The following is a 25,706-nucleotide window of genomic DNA, read 5'->3' as shown; positions in this document are numbered from 1 at the left end:
AGAATTAATGCAGTAATGGAGAAGAAACTGATTTTCTCCTCTTGAGTAAAGTGTAAAACATGTCTTATCTGCACTGCAGATGTGATCAAATGTAAACTTAAGTCAATTGTGAGTGTTTTTTGAGTGCAGATGAGCGTTTGTCAGTCGAGGAGGCCGAGTGTCAGCATGGCAGCCTGTTGCTCTTTGTCCAACTCGCTGATATGATAGACCTCACTAGTGATGAACCAATGAGGCCTCATGAACCATTTTCTGACTCCACTAGATGGAGCTCTCTGTTCAACCAAGAGCTAAAAGCACACCCAATTACCATTGGTTGAACCTTTTTCTATAAAAAAATTTCAGAAAAAAAAAAAAGGTTCATGAGGCTTCATTGGCACATCACTACCTGTCGCTGCAGGCCAAGAGAGGATAACTAATAACTTCAGTTCAAATAAATAGCTTCATTCACATACACTGAATATTAGAAACCAACTTTAAAAACACAGAGTTTATATCAAGGAGTCTGAGCTGTCGTTCAACAGTTAATGGAGCTTTACAGACACACATCATCAGAAGCAGCAACAGTAGCTGTAATTCAGGGAAAAGAAGGAGTAGAGGAAAGTGACAGTTTTCAGGATTAAAGTGCAGTGACAGATGCTTTCAGTTTTTGTTCTCCTAGCTTACTTCCTGTTAGACCTTGATGTCCTCTCACCACTTTTCTATGGGGAAACGGTCTCTGGACTGGATTTCGTGCTGCACTATTGAAGTTGGCCGCTGGGATTAACTCTGCCACACTGTATCCAGGAGGTATCCAGGAGGCCTATTAATACATCCATGACCTAGACACAGCATTTAGGTGAGAGCAGAGGGGACAGGCGGATGAAGAGAGGCTTATAGCCTGTATCAAACATCAGCTCTGCAGCCTTAAACAACAAACAGACGGAGAAAGGACAGGCACAGTGGTGACAAACAGCAGCAGATGGACAGGATGAGCTGAGGCTAATTCAATCAGAAGGCACTTGACTATGGAAACATTTGTCTCATTTGTAAGCAGCCAATAAGTGTTTCTGCAACAGAAAGCATCTAATGGATGGAGAAAGAGGTTTTTTTCCAATGAACAAAAAAAATCTCAAATGCCATATCACTGTTCTTTTTAAATAGATTTGCACTTTAAACTTGAAAATTTGGCAAATGTACAATATTAATGTGTTCAAGAAATCAAACTGTTTATCAGCCTTTTGCACAATAAAACAACCAAGATGCTGGTTGTTTAATTACCCTGACCTGGGTCAGCCTCAACAGTGTCCTGTGTCCCTGTGATTGTGATCCGGAGCATGACTAGTGGCCTTAAATGACTGCAGGCTGGGGCTCAGTTTGACAGACACTTGTGAGATGTGTGCTAGGTATCTGAGGCTTTGACTGGGGTTAGTGTGTCTCTACAGCTCTTCGCTCTCGTACAGAGGGGCGGTGTGCTGGGCAGGGCTCTCGACGGTCAGAGCGGGTACGTGGCTCAGAGAGGACAGCAGCTTCAACGTCTTGGAGCCAGGGGGCGCTGTTTTCATGGGCTGGGTCGTACGGGCTGTAAGGAGGCAGAGAAGAAGGGAGGGATGTGAATCTGCTCTAATATGTACCAACATACTTTACAAAAATGGTCACATTTTAATATGCATCAAAATGCTTTAAATGGGTTAATTATAGTCTGTTGATGCATATTAGAGCATAATATGGCCAGAAATAACAGAAAAACACCATATTATGGGATGTCGAAAAATGACCCCCTCAATAAAAAGTCATACCATAGTATGTCGATTTTGGTTAAAAATGGTCAAATTTTAAAATGTCTAAAAATGTCTTGGTCTTGTATGTTTTTTTTTTTGTTTTTGTTTTTTTTTTAAGATTTTTTTTGGGCATTTTGTAGCTTTATTGATAGGAGAGATATTGAGAGTGAAAGGGGGAGACAGAGGGGAAGACATGCGGGAAAGGGCTCCGAGCCGGATTCGAACCCGGGCCGCCCGCTTACGAGGACTGGGCCTCTGTGGTATGCGCTCTACCAGGTTTGCCACCGGGAACGCCCAGGTCTTGTATGTTTTAATGGTTTGATTCTGCAAACTGTCTTTTTAATTTAGAATTTCTTGTCTTATTAATTTTGAATATGTACATATTAGTGCAGGTTATGGCCAGAAATGTAAATGTAATTTTACCATATAAAAATACTTATAGTGTTATGGGCCAGCTCTGAGAACATAACATAAGTAAAGGGAGTGCACGCATAAAACTTTAACTTTTTCATGACAAACTATACTATGACTTTTTTTAATAATATTATTATAACATATTGTAGTAGGACTTCAATAATATTTTTGACATACGATGCTATGACTTATGACATTTTAATGACATACTATACAAAATGTTTTTATGACATTTTTATGGACATATTACACTATGACTTTTTTGAGATGCTATCCTATGACTTTTTCATGGCACACTTTACTATACCTCATTTGACAAACTATTCTATGACTGTTTTATTAGAGACTATACTATGACGCTTTTATGACATACTATGATTTTTTTTAAACGTACTATACTATGACTTTTTTGACATACAAACGATAACTTTTTTATAACATACTATAAAAACATGACCTTTGAACGATTGACTTAAGATATTTTATTACCAATTAAAGCCTTTCTTTAACACTAGAATTTAATGCTATTGAACGCCAATTAAGGATTCGGGGAAACCCTTATTATAAGTGCTTTGAGATTTAGTTAAGACTTCATATGAAACTTATGCACACACTGTGAAACACCTTGTAAACCCTCTTTCTTGCATTGTTATGAGGCTCTGTCCAACCACAATGTGTGAGTCATGGTTCAAATAAAGTGGTATAGAGTCCAGCTCACATGTAACAGAGGGTCAGGTAGTTTTCTGCACAGCCTTTGTCAGTCCTTTCACTCAGCTCCTTCTCCACAAAGCAGATGGTGTGTTATGTGATCGAGCAGAAACCCAATAGCTGTGTTGCATTTTCCTCCTGTGAGCTCTCTCCATACTTATCACTCTGACTCGCAGGTTTCTTTAACAAAGTTCAACAACTTGATGCCTCATATGTTCATCAAGTTTCTGCTTGATCACATAACAGCCTTGTGTGACATGTTCCAGGCTGTGGAGCTGGATTCACTGTAGCGTAGAGCACGCAGCATTCTCCATCTGCTGTTTGATTAGTACAGCCTGGGCTGCTATGGTAACTACTGGGCTATCTCATACAAGAGATAGCTGAGATGGGCCCTTTAAAGCTAATTTGCATAGAAAGATGGACTTACTGCCGACATCCAGCCTGGCATTGCATGTGGACATGCCAGCTTCATTGATGGCAGACAGAGTGTACCAACCAGCGTCAGACTTGGTCAGCCTCTCTATCAACAAGCACTGGCGGCCCGAACCGTCCTGATACAGACTGTGGACAAACAAGAGAAAGTCAAGTCTTTGTTTCAGCACTAAGTTACTGAAACCAAAATGTATGAAACTGTGTATGGGTCACTGTGCACTTTATCTATATAAATTACTTTTTAAAACCATTTTAACATCTCATAGATTATTTTACATGGCACACAGTCTCATTCCCTCTGTTCTGATGTGTTTAAAAATATACTGTTTGGAAAAGCACAAGACAATTTTAAGTCAAGAAATGGAAATGTGTAAATATTGTGGTCCAATTGGCCCCTCAGTAAGCCTGCAACACATACACATATACAGTAGTGATGTACCAATGAAGCCTCATGAACCATTTTCTTAATTTTCTGACTCCACTAGATGGAGCTCTCTGTTCAACAAAGGGCTGAAAACAAAGTTGATTACCATTGCTTTAGCCTTTTTCAATAAACCAAGGGTGTCATCTTGTGGACTTGGAAAATAAAGAAAATGGTTCATGAGGCTTCATTGGCACATCAGTAATATACAGCAGATATGGTGCAACATCATCATTATTTTTCTAGTTTGTGTTGCCGTTTTTTAAGTAGATCAGCATTGTAAAATACTTGATAGTTTTGTTATCTTTATCAATAAGAGTGTACCTTAAGTATCATCTATTGAGTTTGATACACAGTGCAGTGTGGCGTGCAGTTACAGAGGAGTTTGGGTGTAATGAAGTACTTTGGTTGACCCACCTCATTCTGTTTGGGTCGATGCGCAGCATGTCTTTATCTTTCTTCCAGAAGAGCTGTGGAGGAGGGGAAGCGTCCACTTTACACTCTAACCTAACAGTGTCGCCCTCTAGAGCTCTGGAGTTCAACATCTTCTGCACAAAAGTGGGAGGACGGAGAGCCTCCTGGGCTGCAGAGAAGAGGGTGCACAGCATAGGTGATCAAAAGGTAGATTAATAGATGAATAAATCAATTGCAATCATTATTAACCTGCACTAGGATGTCATTCTGTTAAAAAAACAGGACATACTGTGATGAGATTCTTACCTAATACATCGAGCCTCATGCTAAATCTGCTCTCCCCTGCTCGGTTCCTGGCCACACACTCATAAACTCCGGCATGGTGCACTGTGACGATCTCTATGATGAACGAGTGCATCCCTTTCTCACACACCAACATCTTATGGTAGTCGTCTGGACGGATGGCTTTACCGTCCAGGTACCAGCACACGTCTGGTGTGGGGAGGCCTCCCACCTGGATTGAAATTGAGTTATAACTAAAAATGAACACCTTGATGTCTGTTTGATCTTGTGACAAAGTTTTTGATTTCAATTTAGCTTTATTTCAGAGAAATAATGATATAAAAATTGCAGTAACTGCAAACTCCAGAAAAAAGTGAGATACAATTATATTAAGACTAATATATAACATTAATTTATAATATTAAGTCTAAAATACACAAATCTTTGAATAGAGTTATTCAACACTTAAATACACTTATAACAAAATCAATTTGAAAAAGTTCATTTGCTGAAAACTAAATATAAAAGCTGAAAGAAGACAACAACATTGTAGTAACTGAACTCTGTTTTTGCATTACTATTAGATCATTTTACAGCAAAACCAGAGTGCAGTAACTACATTTATTCCCACTTCATTTACCTTTAGATGAGTACAACATAATTGCATAGATTTTTTTTTGTATGAGGCAGCCCCTGACCTTGTAGTAATATGGACTTGAATGTATTAATAAGCTATATATACATGCATGAGTGTGTGTGATTCACCTTGAAGTCAATCCTACAGAAGCGTCCCTCCTCCACGGTGAGGTCTGGAGGGATCTGCAGGAAGCGAGGAGCATAACATTTCTCCTGGATGGCCGAGCCCTCGTTTCCTCTATCTGTCCCTGAGTGCTGCCTCCCCCTGCAGAAAGAGACAGGAAGATTATTCATTCATAACCCCACTTAACCTCACTTACAATGACTGAAATTACAGCACACACACAAGCAACCTGTTCTGTCTTTGTCCTATGAGAGCATGCATACTGAATGAGAGACTTGAGCCATTTCCATCTCTCCTGACAGACTGCTGGAGTTATAAAACACTAGGAATATTTATAGCATAACACAATGTGAAGATAAAGTAACTGCTGTAACTAAGGATAATTAAATACTTTCCTGCAAAATGCCAATCGTTAAAATCCTATTTCTACCTTTAATCCCATTAGAAATGGTTTAATGTTGCAAAATGAGTAAATCCTTTTTGGGGTTTTTATGACAAGCAGTATACACTGCTTGTCATTACAGTACAAATCCATTAGCTTTGCTTTAAATCTGGTTTCTTCTTGGTGCAACAATCTGCCGCTGGGATGGGAGTGAACAAATTTTACTTTCTGCAGTTTCAAGAAATCAAGAGAAGCTAGTGTCACATATATGGGAAGCAATTTGAATATGGTGTTTTTTTTGCCACAACACTTTTAAAGTTTTAAAAATCTTTACATGCTTCTGTGATGAAGTAACTGTGGTTACTGAGCCACAAGTGTCTCAGTAACCACAGAAACACAAAGTGTCAGATATGCACGGGCTGGACAAATCCGAAAAGCAAGTAAACAAAGTAAGTAAGGAAATACTGCCATGCTGGAGGGAATGTCAAGGGGAAATCCCATGTTCAAGGTTGAGTGGAATCCTGAGTTAATAATTATGAGCAATATTGATGCATAATTGATTGTTATTTACCATAATCCACCTGTGTGTCTTCCTTCTGGTGAATCTGGCTATAACAGAAAACAGAGCAGTATGAGCAGAGGTAATCACAGTTTTGAACTTTGTAAACGGACCGTTTTGGTGGGGCAAAACGCCTGTTTGTGTGTGTGTGTGTGTATTCTGACACAATAGACCTGTTGTCACCAGTGAAAGGGGCTCGTTCTCAGAAAGCAGGCAAGAAATAGCCACTGACAAATGTGTGTCTGTGTGTGTGTATGTGCATGTGCTGTGTGAAAGAGAGAGAATAGATGGTGCAAAGCCCTGTGAGCGACAGAGGCTTTTTGACAGAACAATCCTGCACACACACACGCACGCACGCACACACGCACACGCACACACACACACACACACACACACACACACACACACACACACACACATACAATTGGCCAAAATGACAGCATGAGGCAGCTCACTGGGCTGCTGATTATACTGCCAGGCTTTTTACACTCTGGGCTGGGGAGCCCATCAGGAGGCCCTGAGAGGGAAACTGGCTCCCTGTGCTGCCATTCAAACCCAAATGACTGTAATAATGTGTGGTCTTTACTTAATAGCAAACTGAAAGCTAATGGGTTTGGACCAGAGCCAACATAAATGTCTGTGCAGCACAGTCAGCAGTGCAACACACACATCAGTAAAATGTGAAACACACGTAGAAATGTTGGGATTAGAGGATTTCTGTTAAATGACCACTCACTGGATAAAAGTATGTTGTCGTACCTGGTCGAGGTGTGAGTCTGAGAGACTGTCTTGGTCAAACATGTAGTTGGCGTTGTCTGGACCCAGCAGCCTACGAGCCATACGCTCCTCATAGGACAATTTCTGTTCGAAAACGAAGCCTTATACTGTTAAATTGAAAGTTTTCTCGCACATAGTGAGTGTGCTGTGATTTGTTTGGTAAACTACTACAGTAATGTATTCGGTTAGGTTCAAACACGCACACGCTGTGTAAGTGTGAATGGGCTGGGATTTGCATTGGTGGGGGGGGGTGGGTTTTGTTGTTGTTTTAATTCATGCACTCCCAACAGTTTGCAGGACACACAGACAAACACACACACCTGGCTGGTTCTCCTCCTGGCCTCCTTTGAGCGCAGCTTCTTCTCCAGATCCTGGATTAGAGCATCTTTAGAGCCCTGGATGTCTTCATCTGTGGAGCGAGAGGAAGAAGGTCGAGGAGCCACAGACTTCTTTAGAATGGGCTTGGGAAGGCTGCGGATAGAGAGAGAGAGAGAGAGAAAGGGTTAAATACAGCACAATGAGCAAAGATGAAGAAGAGGGGAATAGGCACTGTGGATGATATGAAGATCTGACCGATAGTTGACCCTGGTTAACTGATCATTACCATCAAGTTGTAGCAGACAAACAGGGAAGTGAGTTCAAGTTCCTCAGACATACTTTCTTTTGCTGGTAGCATGGTCATGATGTTGTGTGTATTGTCACTGACATACAGTCTCATCTCAAATATACTAATTTAGCTGAAACTGCAGACCCAAACAGGCTGTGTGTCTGTTTGGTTTACTCTGTGTTAGTAGGACAGACAATTTAATCCACCAGGTCTCGTCCATGTAGAGGCATGTGTCACGTAGCTCTAAGTTGGTCAGGAGAGCAACAAACTTAGCTGAAAAAAGAACTTAAAGCACAACTTACTGGTGTAGTTAGCATTACCAATGCACTGAAATAAGCTCCGTTAAAAGGTATGGGTGGTTGCATTATCTGATAGTATAACTCTGTCAACCTTCTTACTGTCAGTTATTGGTTACATGGCATCTTTAATAGGCAGTTAACGCTGCAACAAACCTTGTTCCAACACTTAAAGAAAATAAACACTTTCTTCAACTAATCAGCTAAAAGTATGCTATGACTTATGTACAGGTTGTCAGGCTTAATTTATGAGAGAAAGCCTAAACATCTGGGTGGACATTTTATACTTACAGATGCTTTTAAATGCATTTAATGCAGGGACTACAAAAACATGGATTGTCCATAAACATAACAAAGTCAAAAATTGAAATGGCATCCACCAGTATTATTGGCACTGCTTGTGATACACATACACACACTTGTTGTCTATGCATGAATACATACATTTTGCTCCTCAAAGCATTGTTTTAAGTGTGGAAACATTTTCATTTGTCTGTAAACATGCACATGTCACATGGAGTTCTACTTTGACTCACATGCTTGGCGCTCCCTTGTAGTTGGCAGGCAGGGAGACCACAGCAGGAGGTACTCTGTTCTGACCATTGGGAGTGTTGGGCTGTGGGAAGGAGGAGGAGGAGCAGGGAGAGAGAGGGGAGTGAGGGAGGGAAGGTGACACTGGGAGAGGCTGCTGAGGGAAGGAGGAAGGAGAAGATGAGGCCCTCATGGGGAGGAGAGGGCTGGAGGGGGCGAGTGGGGAGCGGGAGGGGGAGATGGTGGGCTGGGGAAGGTTGGAGTTGGGAGACAGCTTGGAGGAGGAGAAAGGGGAGAAGGCGGACTGGGAGGGCAGCACAGAGCAGAGGTACGCTGCAGGTGCTGACATGGTGTCCTGATTGGCTGGCAGGGTGGCGCTCCCAAGGCCCGTGGCACTGGGCACGCTGGGGGTGAGGGTGATGGTGGAGCGCATGGTGGTGCGGGGGGCAGATGATGAGGAGGCCGGGAAAGGGGAGGAGGGGGTGGTGGGGGCAGAGGGACTGGGCAAGGAGGCAGTGGAGGAATGAGGAGGTGCAGCAGAGGAGGCCGGGGTGGAGACTGGAGAGCTGAGACTTGAGGAGGAGGGAGAAGACTTGCAAGTGCCATTGGCCTGGCTCTGGACTTGGCTTTGAATCTGGCTCTGCATCTGGTTCTGCATCTGGTTCTGCATCTGGTTTTGGATTTGGCTCTGCATCTGGTTCTGCATCTGGTTCTGGTTTTGGATCTGGCTCTGCATCTGGTTCTGGTTGTGGATCTGGCTCTGCATCTGGTTTTGGCTCTGGGCGACAGACTGGCTCTGGTTCTGACTGAGGCTTAGTGACTGGAGCTGTGACTGGGTCTGTGAGAGGGACTTGGACACTGACTGAGACTGAGAAAAAGACTGACTTTGTGTAGACATCTTTTTAGCGTGGCTCTGTGTCTCCGTAACATTTTGACTATTTTGGGAACTGCTGAGGTTCTGTTGGGAGTTATTCTGGTTCTCCTGGGCCTCTTTCAGAACACTTTCATAGCTGGGTGCCTGAAAGGCCGGCTGTGATTGAATAAAATGCCTCGGTCGCTCATAGTTAAAGGCACTGGGAGGGAAGACGCTGGGAGTGAAGGTTGGCAGGTCTGACAGGTTCATGTTGGTGCCTCCTGACTGGGAGGACTGAAAGGGACAAGACACACATTTAGGAAAACTCATTAAAGGTTTAATTCTACCATTTCTCAGTCTAATGAAGAAGAGACATTCAGGAACGTCTAACATTACATAAATAATTAACATTCTTCTTCAATACCAAATTAAACATTTAGAAAACACATTTAAAAGAATATTCAAGGTGGACTTAAGACAATCAGTGTTTGACATTCCCACTGAAACTTTTTTTTAAGTGGACGTATTAAGTCCCACAAGACAGTCGTTCAAATGAAATATTCTTACAGTGAAATTGAGCTTGCTTGGGGTGAACAGCTTGGGTGTCTGGGTTTTCTCCTCCACTTGTGTTGGTGGTGGAGGTGAGGGTGGAGGGGGAGGACTGGGAGAACAGACTGGGACTGGGACCTCTGTTGACCTTTGGTCCTCTGAGCTCAGGGCACTTCCCTCCTCACTTCGACCATAAAGTTCGTCAAAGGAGTGGTTTGCCGGTTGAGGCTCTGGGAAACTGAAAGACAAAAATAGACGTGTAAGTAAAGTAACATATTCATAAAAAATACTGGGATGTCAAGCAAGTAGAGTCTCAGAAGCAGATTTTTTAGATTAGATTAGGTTGTAAAGGATTGGTACATTTCCAGAAATTTTCCTGAGGGAAGCTTAGCTCTGGCAGTTAAAGGGTATATATCTATATATATATTGAACTGTAAGCATACTGGCAGGAGCATCCTCTATGTTGAAGAGATCAATAAGGCCTACAGTGTCATCACTGTTATGGCTTGCCATCTTGGCCTTGATGAAGACAAGGTTTTTGCCAGTCTGGCAAAGTACATGAGCAGGCAAAGGCTTTGGAAGAGAGACTGAATATGAGGGTGATGCAGGGAGACCACAGCAGGACAACATATTTCATCAGCCACTAGTCCATGGAGAGGATATGGAGGTGAGAGAGGAAAACGATTGTCCTTGGATTATTATACCTAATAATTTGGAGTGAAGTCTTCTTGTCTTTGTGGAGAACAACAACTAAATTGTTCATTTATGTCATTCCTATCAAAAGGGTTTACAAATTCAATGTCTGCTTACGATCTGGTTGTATTTATCATGTCATCTGCATATGACGTGGTAAATACAGCCTGAACAAATTACCTCTACATTTCCATTTTATTTCTGTTATTTCCCAGAAAGTTCACAGTGTGAAATGGTAAAATAGTGCTGAATTACCAAAGCATTGCATTCTGCTTTTATTATGTTTTTTACCACCCAACTGGAATCAGGATTGTAAATATTAGGGGTGTGACCCCTAAAGGAAACACGGCTCAGATTGTTTGCACTTGGAAAAAAAAAAGAAATACGTCATTTTATTTATTTTATTTTAACTTTTATAAATTTTAGTTTTAGTTTCAATTTGTGGCCGAATAAGTTTATTAAAAGCTCATGCTTACATCATGCATGTAAAGAGTTATAATAAAACTTTTCAAAATGCTACTTGGTTAAATAAAAGTCTGTTGGTCCAGTCATATATTGTGTCATTGTAGTTTTCTTAAAATCTCGTCTCGTCCTCGTTCTCGTGAACCCAACATCTTGTCTTGTCTTGTGAGCTGAGTGTATCGTCACACCCCTAGTAAATATAGTTAAAAAGTCAAAGAAGGCAAGTTGAGTGTTTGCATGGAGGAGAACTAGAACAAGATGCATGTGTCCTCTGATAAATAGATGCAAGTTATATTGATTCAGTGTGATCACTTTGCTTTGAGGAACTCTAAACATCTTCAGTTCCTGTCCAGTTGTTTTGAAGAAAGCTGTTAAAGGCTGCCAGAGCTAACATGCAAACAGACAAAATATATGTTTCATATATTGGTTGCCATGTTGACATCACCCTCATTCATTCTGAACCAGGCTTATGTTAGCAACCTCACCATGATATCATTTCAGCAGACAACATTGTGGCACAGCCTGTATCTGGCAGGGATTTAACCATCAAAACCAATACGTCAACTGCTGAGCTACATTAAAAGTGTTTTTACTACAGAATGTACTCCAGTACGGCTGCCATTGTACTACTGGGACCGTCTAATGAGAGTAACAGATATCAATGGTTCTGCTCCCATTTCAGCCCACTCAGTAGTTTTCTTCCTGTTATACCAAGCCTGGCTGCTTCTCCACTTTTATTCTAGGAAAGAATGTTGTTCCCATGACTACCATGTAGTCTGGGCTACGCAGGAGCATAATGACAATAGCAGTCTCTCTCATCGCTCTCTAACACACTCATTTACTTACACACACTTGCTCACTGTTTTTCTGCATTTCCCCTGGTCCCCTGAGGGCACAAGGCAGTTTTGGCTAGCCACCATCAGCTGACATAAAATACACAATCAAGTTGTTTATAGAGCTGCAACAATTATTCCATTAATCGAACAGTAATCGATTATTAAAATAATCGTCTACTATTTTGATAATCGAATAATTAATTTGAGCAGTTTTTTTTAAAGACAATAAGTCCAAACTCTCTTATTTCAGCTTCTTCAATGTGAATATTTCTGGTTTCTTTGTTCCTTTATGACAATAAAATGAATATCTCTTTGGTTTGTGGACAAAACAAGAGATTTGAGGACGTCATCTTGTGGTTTGGGAAACACTGATTGATATTTTTCAACATTTTATTGACCCAACAACTAACCCATTAATCGTTTAAGTAATCAACAGATTAATCGATAATGAAAATAATCGTTAGTTTCAGCCTTAGTTTTTTACCTATTGTATACCTAAATCCAGAGAATAAGTGGTTTCTAAATGCCAGAAAAGACGTGTTGTTGAGAATCACCTTATGGATACATGTTTAACCAAGCAGTCCTGAAAACAAGAATTCGAATTCTGCGTCACCCACGTAATGAGCAGAATGTTGAGGGTTTGAGTGACCAAAAGAAATCTACAACTGACTCAGTCACAGTCTGATGCATGTGGCTTCACGCAGAATATACAGTATGTAGATTATACACACAATGCAAAAGAGTACACAAGAGTGAGTTCCCTTTGGAAATGTTTAGCCACATGCTGTTACTGGTGGTTCTTCTAGCTCGTGAAAATAAAATGCAGGAACTGGAAGAACCACCTGAGACTTCCCGGTCATCTACAGCAGCAACGGAAAGAGAGTTGTGTCCAGTTGTATTTCCCTTTTTTGAAAGTGTTTGTCCAGCTTTTGTACAGCATAACACATAAGAAATATTTCTTATTTAGAATGAAAGTAGTTGACCAAAGTTGCAGGAGGACAAAAGGGTATCTCAGTTCCCAGCAGGAGGATTGACACTTGCTCTACTGTCTGTTCAGAATAAATGAAAAGGAACTATAGTTATGCATTTGGGCTTTTTTCTCAACTCTGAAACTGAAACTATGAAGTGACAGTGACTTCTATGAACATTTATAATCCCTTCTGAATAGACTGCTGTTTGAAATAGAAGGTTTTTGTTGGCTGATATTATTTTTTAACAAAGAACAAACATAACTTTTAATGAGAACTTGTTAGATTTGGTTATTAAAGAAATGTGACCAAGAATGTCTGGAGCATTTTAAGAATAAAATGCAATAAAATAGCAGCTTTTCTACATTATCTGGAAGATCATTTTGGTATTCATATTCATGTTTGTATTTGCTGTGATGTGATGTGATGTGATGTGATGTGATGTGATGTGATGTGATGTGATGTGATTTTTTTTACACAATATATAATACAGAAAATGTTGCTTGGCATGATTTTGAAATGGTGAAATAGTCAGCAATTTTTTAGCTATTTATTTTATTCCTATTTATTCTTTATTTTCTCAGTTATCATTGATAGAATTGGCTGGCAATGTAATTAATTGTATTGTATTGCATAATGCATAAGAATGTAAAGTATTATTTCATAAAGCTGGTGCACAGTTAGGGCTGGGCGATATGTCGATATAAAAGATATATCGATAGATTTTTAAATGTGATATGGAATTGGACCATATCGCATATTAGCCTGGCTAACACCAGACCAAATCTCATTTGAGATTTGGTCTGGACACCAGCCATTCATTTCTCCGTAGAGGAGGTGTGGTTTACGATCCTCCAGAGCCGTTTATTGGGCGCTTAGAATGTCTATCAAAGCGTCTGTAGGTAGCTCTTAGCCAATCAGATCAGTTATACCAGATGACGTAGTAGAGCAACATAAATGGATGTTTGTTGTGTGTGTGTCTTTGAGAGAGTGTTGCTTGCTGCTTTGCTCCTCCAGTTCTCGCTTTCTGCAAGATTATTTATTTTCACGCTTTATTCCCCCTCATGTCATTCAGCCACAAACATCCACTGATTTTACACATTTTACAGCTAAAGAGAGTTTCACGTCTGCAGCAGCCATGTTGGATCCGGAAAACTACAAGCTTCACTTGTGCCGAGTAGTACGCGTCATCGTCTTGCCGTCTCTCCCCACTCTGTGATTGGATCCCTAAAACAGGGCTAAGAAAGCTCTCTGGTTGCCAGACCAGGTTTGAAATTAAATTTGAGCGCGCAAGGCAGTCTGGGTATATCCAGGCTAATCGCATATATCGATATAATTCAATTTTCTTTCTTTATATATATATAAATGCTGCCCTTACTAGGGTTTGTCATATTTAGTTCTTTTGTAATGTCAGTTATAGTTTTCTCAAATATATTTATTTCAGAGAAGGTTTTTTTTTAATTGGCTATTTTAATTTAAGATTTTTTTTTCATTTAAATGTGCACTTTATGGAGCTTTGATTTTTTTTTTTTTAAAGGTTCTCCTGTTGTTATACAGTATTTATGTTCACTTGAATCAACGGTTTCAATAAAACTACTTTGACATGTCATATTTGACTTTGACTGAACATTTGCTCTCACTTTGCGATAAAAATATCAGGATATATATATCGTATATCGATATTCAGCCTAAATATATCGGGATATGACTTTTGGTCCATATCGCCCAGCCCTATGCACAATCCACAAAAAAAAGTCTATTTTCATTCCAGCTCAAAAAATTATTATATCGGCCACCATAGCAGTTATTGATTAATTTCCCCCCTCTAAAATCAGTATCGGCATTAACCTAAAAAAAAAATCTGCCTCTAAGTCTGAACTGAAATTTCTGAATTATTGTCTGTCATTTCCCCCCATCCTGATGTATAATTGGCCCCAGTAACCCTCGATAGTGAGCCAGAACAGGGAATAACACTGTCATGTAGGTGTCCACCTTAATGTTATGCAGCAGCAGTGGTTCATTTTACTAATTACGCATATCATTAAAAGTCAATATGAGTAAATCTAACATACACAGACACCATAGTGTGTTAATCAGTATGTGGTTGATTGTCATGAAGCCCGTCTAAGTTATGTCTGTGAAGATTATAAGGACATACTTCATTAAACGAAATATATTTCACTTTTATATGAATGAACAATATAGCCATAATGAGGCACAATTCATTGTTTTGTGTTAAAATAATATTTTCTATATTTTTAAACATATTTTTGATTTACAAATTCATTACTGTAATGCGTCCAGATAAAAATGTCATGGTTTCCCCACACGCATACACAATAAACATTGAATAAACTTTATAAGAATTAATATAAATTTGTTTAAAAATGTATAATTTAACAGAATATAATCAAACATAATGTTTTTCAACAATGTATAAAGAACAAAATCTGAATGAAAATTGATGAGAAAAAATGGTTAAATGATACAGTAATTGTTTGAATTAAATTTGTTTAAATTTTAATAAAATACATTTTGGTGATACCAGCTACCCTTGAGCATATTTAAATGCTTGCCAAAGAAAAAAAAAGAAGAAAAACCTTTCGTTGTTTTTTTGTTACGGTAATTAATTTTGCTCACAGTGTCTCTTAAAATGTCAGAAAATACCTTCAATTTTTAAAAATAGATTATAAATTCTTATTAAACAGTGACCTTAGATTGTATATGTCATAAAGGGTCAAAGAAAATATGTATTCAATGCTCTTGGATTTTTGCTATGAGCTGTACCACGTTCATGAGAATCACCCATGTGCTGTTCTTTCTGTGCTTTAAATACTTCTATGTGAAAATAACGTGTGTGTTTGTGTGCTTGTGTGATTTAGTACTGTGATGGTACACAGTATGTGTATTTGTGTTTGTGATTAAGGGGGCAGAGCTATATTGGTCTTGGAATTCGGACATCAGCCGGCAGGTGCAGACGCTGCACTGGTGACCCAACCCTTTTAAAACACATTCACAAGCGCACACAAGACCTGCATGGCATTGTGGGTAGGGGAATACTAAGCTGTCCTAAGTCCTCTGCATGTCCGGTGACAACAGAGGGACAACAATATGATTGCTTAACAGAATCTAGTGAGTCTTTTTCAACGATAAGTGTATCTGTTGTATTTTGATTTTGTTAGTAGTGAGATACAATATTAACTTTTTGTGGCTCGGGATAAAACACTTAAATTTCACTGAGCGAAGGATTGTAAATAAGCACAATTTTCTTTCTGTCTACCTGATGATCAGCAAGGTTATAACAGTTTTGGATTTTTCATTAGTTTTAGTTTTAATTTCGTTGTCAATTTTTGTTTTCAAATTCAGTTAGTTTTAATTAGTTAATTCGTTATTTTTGGTAAAAATGCTTAGTTTTGGTTTAGTTTTTATTAATTTTAGTGTTAGTTTTTTTGTAATGGGGTATTTGTTGGGTGCCAGATTCAAAAAGGTCACAATTAATGTTGCCTTTATTTCCTTTGTCTGATCCATCTCAGCCCCAATAAGTTTATTAAGTCATAAAACCAGATAGATTAAATAGATTTCATATCAACCAAAAAGGTTTACGTATGAAAAAAGTTGACAGACGAAAACGACATTTTCACTATAATTTTAGTTAGTTTTGTAACCAAACAATGCAGTTTCCGTTAGTTATCAATATTTTAAAAACTCTCGTTTTTATTTTTATTTCAGTAAACGAAAATGTTTTTTCAATTCTAGTTTTCATTATTTCGTTAGTTTTCGTTAACTATAATAACCTTGATGATCAGAGACAAAATTGGATTTATTCTAATAAAAGTTATACAAATGTCTGAAAGAAATAACACAATTTGTTTTCACAGTTGAAAATAATCTTTACCCGAGCATAATAACTACACCTTGTCATCATTTATCTGAGATCATTATTTTTTACTGTGGGGATAAAGTCCAAACCAACAGAAGCACCTCCCGCTACAGACAGTCCAATGCATCTTCCCCATCATATAATCAATACAACAATCAGATAAACTTCACGTTGCCCGGAGAGCCTCAACATGACCTTAAAAGCCAGTCTGCTGCCAAAAGCTTATGAACAACTGTTGTTGTGTGCAGCCCAGAGGAAGGGGTTCTCTGAAGGACACAGACGCCATGTCTGCACTTCACATTACAGATGAGATCATAGCCCTGGGCACCCATATAGAGTGCCCAGCCAAACATACTTCACACCACCTAACACCCACTGGATTTGATAGGAATCAAAGTATCGAGTCAACATTAAAGACTTACTGAACTGAATCACACACCAGTAATCAGAACCCCCCCAAGAGATAATCTTACTTTATAGTCACTGAAGTAGGCCATTTTTCATCTGCTGTGATAACACAGCAGTGATATAGTTAGGATGGATTGCTCTTTTTATTATCCAGCATTACACACAGACTGAGGAATGATCTGTGGTGCAATTTAAAAAATTGTCTGATCGTATGACGGCACGTGAATGCACCACAGCAGTCACTTCAGACTCCCCACACTGAGTTTTAGTGTTTCCTCACACATACAGTCATGGGAAAAAATATGAGACGATTGTTTTCTTCAATTTCTTGTTCATTTTAATGCCTGGTACAACTAAAGGTACATGTGTTTGGACAAATATAATGATAACAATAAAACTAGCTTACAAGAGTTTAATTTAAGAGCTGATATCTAGACATTGTCAATGTTTTTCTTGATGATAACCAAATTCATTATCAAGAAAACCATGGAAAATTTCTCGATATCAGATCTTAAATTAAACTATTATGAGCTATATTTGTGTTTATCATTGTATTTGTCCAAACAAATGTACCTTCAGTTGTACCAGGCTTTAAAATGGACAAGAAAGCAAAGAGAAAACAAGGGTGGTGTAATATTTTTTCCATGAGTGTACAAACAAAAACAAATGCATTCATCGACTGCTGGTAAAGGGTTAAGACTGAAGGACACACAACCCATATCACCACTTTACAGATGAGCTCACAACCCATTCTTAGGCACCACTTGGTAAGTATGGGCTGTCTGGCATGCACAAACACAACAGCACCATGAAGACACATTTTATGGTGGTTCCGAGAGGAACCCTGAAGCAGCTCCAGAGGATCCTCACATAAATTACACATGTATATCAGACACTAATGTATTCCTGTCTGCAGTAAGTAGGGCTGCAACTAACGATTATTTTCATTATCGATTAATCTGTCGATTATTGAAACGATTCATCGATTAGTTGTTTGGTCAATAAAATGTTGAAAAATATCAATCAGTGTTTCCCAAACCACAAGATGACGTCCTCAAATCTCTTGTTTTGTCCACAAACCAAAGAGAAATTCAGTTTATTGTCATAAAGGAACAAAGAAACCAGAAATATTCACACTGAAGAAGCTGAAATCAGAGAATTTGGACTTATTGTCTTTAAAAAATAGCTCAAACCAATTATTGCATTATCAAAATAGCTGACGAATAATTTAATAATCGATTATTGTTCGATTAATCGAATAATTGTTGCAGCTCTAACATTAAGTAACCAAACCAAACGACAAAAAACTAGCGATACTTAAAAGACAATAAAATATCAGACACTAATGTATTCCAGCTTGCAGTAAGTAACCAAATCAAACGACAAAAAAACTTTTGCGAAACTTAAAATACAATAGAGTGTAAATAATACAGCAAATTTGACCTCTAAACAAGAGTCAAAATATTACTTTTAACTGACCGTTTTAGGACAACGAGGAATGACATGGTTGACAAACATTTATTGATTAATTTAAATAAATGAAATGGCGGTTATTTCCTCTTACCTTTAGTCTGTTTAATGAGCTCCAAGCCAGATGACACAAACCCCAAAAATAGACTAAAGTCATCTTTCCAAGTGCTCTAAACATAGTGTGACCTTTGCCAGGAGACACATCACATTACGTTTCTATCATAGTAACAGTTTAGGAAAATAAGCTAGTTTAGGGATAAACGTCAATGCAGAAAAACGTTGTTTCACAGGTTGAAACTGTGACTCCTAACAGCGAAAGTTCCCGACAGGTTAAAAAACAAAAAGGCAGCCGTTACCTGTTCAAAGAGGATATTTTCTCTCACCTCGTGAAAGTTTCAGCACCACTGTTGTTTAACTTTAGAGTTAAATTGGACTTTCCGGCGTGAAGGACAATCCAAACTCCGCTCGGTGTCAGCGGAGGCTGGCTGCAACAGGTGACACCGCGCGTTCACGAGGGTATTCGGAGAGACGGGGTCGCGCACGGCCAGCTGATTGGTTCAATTGTCCAAACGGTCAGCATGACGTCACCACAACTGCATCTATTCAGCCTCAGTATGCACAGTATTTATATACATGTGTGCGTGTTATGTTATGTAATATCTACATTTATTATGGTTTTAAAGCACTTTTTATAGCTACATTTCATTAGGCTGCATTTACAGTCATGGGAACAATTATTAGACCAGCCTTTTTCTTCAACTTCTTGTTCATTTTAATGCCTGGTACAACTAAATGTAGATTTGTTAGGACAAATATAATGATAACAATAAAATAGCTCATAAGAGTTTAATTTAAGAGCTGATATCTAGATATTTTCCATGGTTTTCTTGATAATAACTAAAATATTGTACTCACTATGCAAAATTAACCCACTCAGATTGTTTTATATATTCTAAATACATTAATACATTGTTTGCTTTGATGCTTTTATGTAAGCAGTGTTTTAATTTTGTAAAGACAGGGCTCATTTAATTACCTAATATACTGTTATAAGATTTAATTTTAAAAAAAAGTCTAATCACTTTAAATGTATCATGTTTTCCTGTTAAATCTCGACCTGAAAAGTAACTAATAAATGTAATGGAGTAAAAAGTATAATATTTGCCTCAAAATGTAGTGGAGTAGAAGTAATATTTAGGGTTACTGGATACTATCAATTGGTCCCATTAGGTAAGTTTCTCAAAGAAGGAAAGAAATGTGAACTTGAACATTTTTTAAATCATATAACAGCGACCTCGTTTGGATTTCAAGAGTAACTGCAGCAGTTTAAATTTAAAATTAGTTGACTGTGTGCTCCTGAACTGTGAAATACTCAGTGGTGAAAACTAACAAAGTAAACTACTAAGTACTGCACTTAAGTAAGTACTTTGAGGCACTTTTACTTTACTTGAGATATTCAATATAATTGAAAATATGTTTAAATTTACTGTTTAAGTGAATGATATAAGGGCAATGCATCCTCACCATTCTCTGAAAAGTTTTTAACACAGATAATAATCTCATTCATTCAGGAAAAAAAGAAAGTTGCAGAAGAAGCTACAACTACTACATAAACTGTGTTGCAGGTCACTAAAAATAATAAGGTCAAGGGTCAGAGGTCATTCCTGCATTCAGGAAATTAGTACAAGAAAACCTTTGCACAATTTCTTAGAAATTATGAGTACTACATGCTGACATCTGATCATACAGAGTATAAAGGGTGCCATTAAAGTAGAAGCTCATAATGGTTTAAAATAACTATGTGTGCATAAACACTGTGGTCAGTGTTATATAATGTTGACACATGCTGATGGACTGTGTGTTTTATCTGTGTGTGTGTGTGTGTGTGTGTGTGTGTGTGTGTGTGTGTGTATGTGTGTGTGTACTATCTACTCACTCTGCAACAGGGATGTTATCTTCTAGAGAGCTGTCAGGCCACTCAGGAGGGGGGAGGGTCATAGAGTCGGGCAGCTCTGATGGAAAGTCCTCGCTGCTCTCTGTGAAGGAGGAAGTGTCCTGTTGGAACACGGCCTCCTGCTGATGGATGGCCTCTATCTCCATCTGCTCATCCAGGTCTGTAACAAGAAATGAGCAACTCTCTTATTGTTCAACCCGAGAACTTTTCACAAATGAACGTGCTGTATAGTAGTGATGTACCACCGAAGCCTCATGAACCATTTGCTTTATTTTCTGAGCTCACTAGATGGCACTGTTGGTTTATTGAAAAAGGCTAAAGCAAGAGCTGTAGTATATTTTATGTTACTTTTAATGTAAGTATTTTACTAAAGGGCCCCAGTCTGACCTTTTGTTCAGAACAGAACTGTAACAACTGGTTTCAACCAGAAATAACGTACTGTAGGATCTGGGATTTGTCAGACAGTAGAGGTGTTTGGAAGCCAAATATAAACACTATAAGTTGAATTCTTTTTAAGGTTTAAAAGTAGGGTATGGAATGGAACATTTGAATTCAGTGATCTGACACAGACAGAAAAAGGCAGAGAGACTTCAGGCTTGATTAGAGAAGGACCCTTTTTTCAGAAGCCTTTGAGATTGGACAAAGTTCTCCTCCGCTGTACCTAGGCAGTGTATTCTGATGTCTGATAATAAAGAAAACTAAAAGGAACTTCGACGTGATCTTTAATCCACTTTCTCACTCAGAGAGGTAGTAAATTTACACTACATTGCTTTGGAGAGGGGATCCGCCCAACTTCACCGGTTAGCGGCTCAGGAAGTACCTGCCTCGGGTAGGTACTTCCTGAGCTGCTACTGAGCGGCAAATTCGTGCATGTGTGATTCATTTGCAGACTGGTGCAAACTGGACGCTGAGGAGTTAACAGCTCCTGCTCTGCTGACTGCAGCTGGGAGAGACTGCTGTGGGAGGACTGGGCCGCTTGTGAGTGCTTTGGGACGGTGCTACTTGTTAAGAAGAATAGGAATTCCAAAAGTCTCTAATAACACCAGGAAAAGTCACTAGATTTGTGTCTAGTTGCTTTTTTTGAAAAATAGTGGCTGGAGGGGTCTGAATAGTTGCTAAATATAGCAACAAAGTCGCTAAGTTGGCAGCACTGGTTGTCGTGTCGGTCTGTTGTCACATTGAAACTCCGTTGGTTAGCCGCTGGGAACAGAGGCCGAGGGCAGCTAACTAGTGGCCGTAGCCTAAACACTCAGCTGCTTTCCAAAAAGGACTCACAAAGTATTCAATGGAAACACGCCTAATAGTTCATGAGGCTTCATTGGCACATCACGACTACATAGATGGACTATCTAACCATTGTAAACATCCAGCATTGCTGAGCAGGAGACCGTGCCGTAGGAGTTGATGGCCACACATTTAAACAGGCCAGAATCTTCTGGAAAGGCCTCTGTGATCACCAGGGTACACAGCTCCTCTGCAGGGTGACATGACAACATAAATGCAAATTTTCATTCAATAAAAATGGTCATTTCCACAGAGGATTAAACCTGCACCTAACTATTTTTCATGATTTGCACCATTAAAGATTATTAATGTATCAAAGAGGTGAAAGTATCGAGTATTTCATGAACAGTTTTCTGTCAGATTTATCTTGGGGCTATCCTTCAAAGGCAAAAGCACAAAAAAAATCTGAAGTTTCATGTTTGTATGATGATCAGTGTTTGTGACTGAAGAACAGGTGAAAAAGTTTGGGTCAGGGGTTATGGTGGTGGGTTGTGGTGCACTTCAGCCTCTTGTGGCCAAAATTAGTTTTACAACAATAAAGACAAACAAAAATTATTCTGACAAAAAAAAACTCCATTGGCCAAAACTTGTTTCCACCTGTTTCATTGATGAAAAAGAAATGACTTTGAAAAATTATCCTTGGAGAATATTTTTGTAAGAACTATTTAAGTGCTGTGGTGTGAAGACTTTAAAGTAAATTATTTTTAAAAAATTTGGGGGGGGGGGGGATAATATCATAAGTTATTATGTTAAGAAAAAAACAATAAAATGACAAATGAAAAAATATCCTAATATAACCATTTTTCTTCATCTGGAAAAACTTTTTTGATACCTCTTTTGATAACAGAAAAATAAACCCTCTATTGCTATATGGCAAAAATTATTATTAGTTTTCCAACAACCTCCTTTTAAAATATTAATTTACATTTTATTATTTTATATTTTTTAAAATAGAAATATTGTATTATTTTCTTACAGTACAGTATTTTCTTACACTTTTAAATAATAATTTATTTTTGAAAAATACATCATGTTACATGCTCCCCCTATTGGTAATAACCTGTATTTGCCTTTTACTTATAGTTTCATAAGTTTCCATCAGTCTCTTTAATTATGTTGGGACCCTTTTTGTCAAGAGCTTTTCTGGAGGTCATAACCTAATTTGGGGGCTCGTCTGGGTTAATTTAAGTCATTTTAGGTATTAAAAACAGATTAAAGCATCCTTAAGATGGTTTAGATAATAATTAATGCAACAGAGGATTAATGAACATATAAATTATCCTAACATAATACATTTTATCACCTGTTATTATGATATAAATGCAGGTGAGAAAACAATTAAAATCAGACTTAGAAAATGGATCAGTTGCATCTTTTTTCTAACTTGGGGGGATTCTTCACCTACCCCGTGTTAAGAAACACTCATTGCATAACCAATATTGTGCTCTTACCTGGCACTGAAGCCGAGCTGGCCTCTGGGAAATCAAGAAGAGACATAAGTCATTTATTTTTGAAGTGAACTCATCCCCATCTGAAATGAATCACCTACACTGTAAAAAATGTCTGTAGATTTTACGGTGAAAAACTGCTAAACCATAACAATAAAAGACCGTAAAATGATAAATGGGTTAATTCAGTTTCATTTACAATGAAACACCGTTAATGTATTTATCAGCCAAAACAGTATTTTTTAAATTTTTATTTTTATTTCAAAATTAATTACTCCACTGTAAAATACACTGACACCGTGTTTGTAGCAAAAATATACTGTAATTCATATACAAGCCATAATTTTTGCATTTATTTTTATTTATTGCATTTTCGTAAAAATACTTTTTCTCACTGAATGTACTGAACACCATATCTCTAACAGAAATGTACTGTAATATTTAATGGTAAAATCTTCTAATAATCTAATTCATGCAGCATTTGTAAATTATTTTCTTGTCAATTATATGGCAAAACAGTGTTTCTTTTGATGGAAAAACGTTTTATTTTTTACGGTAAGATATGAAATAAAATGGCAATCCTAAACGTGAAATCAACAGTGCTAATATAATTTTACCGTAATATTACAAAAAGTTGCACCGTATTTATTACAGTAAAGTTCTGGCAACCACAGCTGCCTTTTTTTTTTTACCGTGTAGAAGCTCAACAGAGGTATGAATAGTAATAATATTGGCAGAAAAGGAGTCAGTTGTGATATGATGTTGAAGTTGATCGTTCGAGCTGTTTCTAAAAAATGTTTGGTGACCGTAAGTGGCCTGTGAAATCATTTTCACGACTCAGGACCCCAGCCCACTGATGAACACACTCACTCTTGCGCAGTATCCTAAAATCATCAGAGTCCAGTATTTGTTCGTCCTCTCTGTACCACATGACCTGCAGAGGAGGAGTCCCCCTCAGTCTGCACTCCAGGACCACCAGCTGCCCGTTCATCGCACACACATCATGGAGGCACTGCAGAGTATGGGAAGTGAAAAAACATTCATTTATTTGTCATGTAATGTACTTGTAATGTGTCATTTACAGTATACAATCATCATTTTTTGTTGTTATCATTATATTTGTCCAAACAAATGTACCTTTAGTTGTACCAGGCATTAAAATGAACAAGAAATTGAAGAAAAAGGGTGGTCTAATAATTTTTTCCATGACTGTATGTGTTAGAACAAGAAGTGTATTTTACCTTAACAAAAGTAGGAGCCACTCCATTCCCAGAGTACTGTTGGTTGTAGATTGGACTCTGAGTCTGGAAATAGAAAATAATATAATATAATATTAATAATTTCATTGTGGCTCACTTTTTTAAAAAGTTGCTCTGAGGAGAAAAATATTTATGTCAAAAACTGCCATGAAATTATTTATTCATATCATTTTCCACTTTCACTGAGTTAAAAAAATAAATCTTTTAATCAACATCAGCCCTGTTTATCACTTTTAAATATAAAGTTGGAATAAAATATTTTTTACCTCTTTCCATGAAATGATTTTGACAATGTGATTTTTTTTTTTTTATCAATCTCTTCCAAACATGAAAACAATGAATGAATCCACAATTAACAGAGGATTATGTCTTGAATTAATTCCAACATCATGGGTGACCATGAATATACATTTGTTTAAACCCTTTAAATGCCAGTTTGCTTTAATCACACTTTCATTTTGTGATTTTTTTCACAGTCTTGGATATGTCAATGATGGAACAGCAATGATTGTACAAAAACATGTGTTCTTATATAGCAATAAAATAATCTACAGGCCTGAAACTGGAACATTTGTTTAATTACTATGAAGCCCAATTATGGCTTATGTCGCTAACTGCATCATACCTAAATTACCTAATCTATTGTATGTGCTATATCGAAATTAACTATCTCCACTTGATTTAGTATCTGCTTGAAAGCAGAAACACAAATAATTTATTTTTTATATATAATAGGAAATACATTTAGGCAGTAAGGGGTTTAAAAATGTTGTTTGTTTACAAAACTTAGCTGTTATGGACAAAAAAAAACATAACTTAGCTGTTATGGACAAAAAAAACTAAAAAACAAACTAAAAGTGAATTATTTTCTGTATACTAAATGCTGGGGCATTTTTATGTCATCTTTTCTCCACCGTCTGGGATATATCCATGATTACCAACAACATTAATTTTGATGCATTGCATCAAACTGCAGCTGATGGAAAACAGTAACAAATAAAGCCAGAGCCCCATCATATGCGGTAATGATAATTGATTTGAACTGTATGTAATGTAGTTACCCTCTGAGGGCTGACACACAGCGGCTGCACCAGGCTGGAGTGTCTCTGAGTGAGGATGGAGGAGGAGGCGGAGGAGGTGGAGGATGAGGAGAGCTCTCGAGAGGAGGATGCAGAGGAGGAGGAGATGGTCAGGGACATGGTGCTGGTTTTCTTCTGCACCCTCTGGACCCTGCACAGTCACACAGCAGCACAGGGTCCAAGTCAGCATTAATTAATCTATCTGCTTATGTGTGTGTGTGTG

At 38.2% G+C, this 25,706-nt stretch overlaps 1 protein-coding gene across 1 annotated transcript; it reads right to left on the bottom strand.

Moving 5' to 3' along the window:
• Nucleotides 1-331: 331 nt before the first annotated feature.
• On the bottom strand, nt 332-18,953 carry myot (myotilin). Its single transcript, XM_059345667.1, has 11 exons — nt 18,843-18,953; nt 9,761-9,980; nt 8,346-9,487; nt 7,227-7,377; nt 6,889-6,990; nt 6,142-6,179; nt 5,194-5,329; nt 4,453-4,660; nt 4,150-4,315; nt 3,307-3,440; nt 332-1,558 (listed from the first exon to the last, which is right to left on the bottom strand). Exons 3-11 carry the CDS (start codon nt 9,461-9,463, stop codon nt 1,416-1,418), a joined length of 2,196 nt encoding a protein of 731 aa, XP_059201650.1. The 5' UTR covers nt 9,464-9,487; nt 9,761-9,980; nt 18,843-18,953; the 3' UTR covers nt 332-1,415.
• Nucleotides 18,954-25,706: the final 6,753 nt, after the last annotated feature.

This window comes from Centropristis striata, chromosome 12, assembly GCF_030273125.1.
Source record: "Centropristis striata isolate RG_2023a ecotype Rhode Island chromosome 12, C.striata_1.0, whole genome shotgun sequence".
Lineage (NCBI taxonomy): Eukaryota > Metazoa > Chordata > Actinopteri > Perciformes > Serranidae > Centropristis > Centropristis striata.
The sequence above is the reverse complement of the archived record's forward strand: the minus strand, read 5'-3'. Positions and strand labels throughout refer to the sequence as shown.

Bases quoted from the DNA above. Each gene is read 5' to 3' on its own strand.
- myot (XM_059345667.1), bottom strand. From the start codon at position 9,463: ATGAACCTGTCAGACCTGCCAACCTTCACTCCCAGCGTCTTCCCTCCC. The intron at 7,378-8,345 runs GTGAGTCAAAGT...CTCTATCCGCAG, and splicing joins TACAAGGGAGCGCCAAGCAT to CCTTCCCAAGCCCATTCTAA. The intron at 4,316-4,452 runs GTAAGAATCTCA...TCTTCTCTGCAG, and splicing joins CATGAGGCTCGATGTATTAG to CCCAGGAGGCTCTCCGTCCT.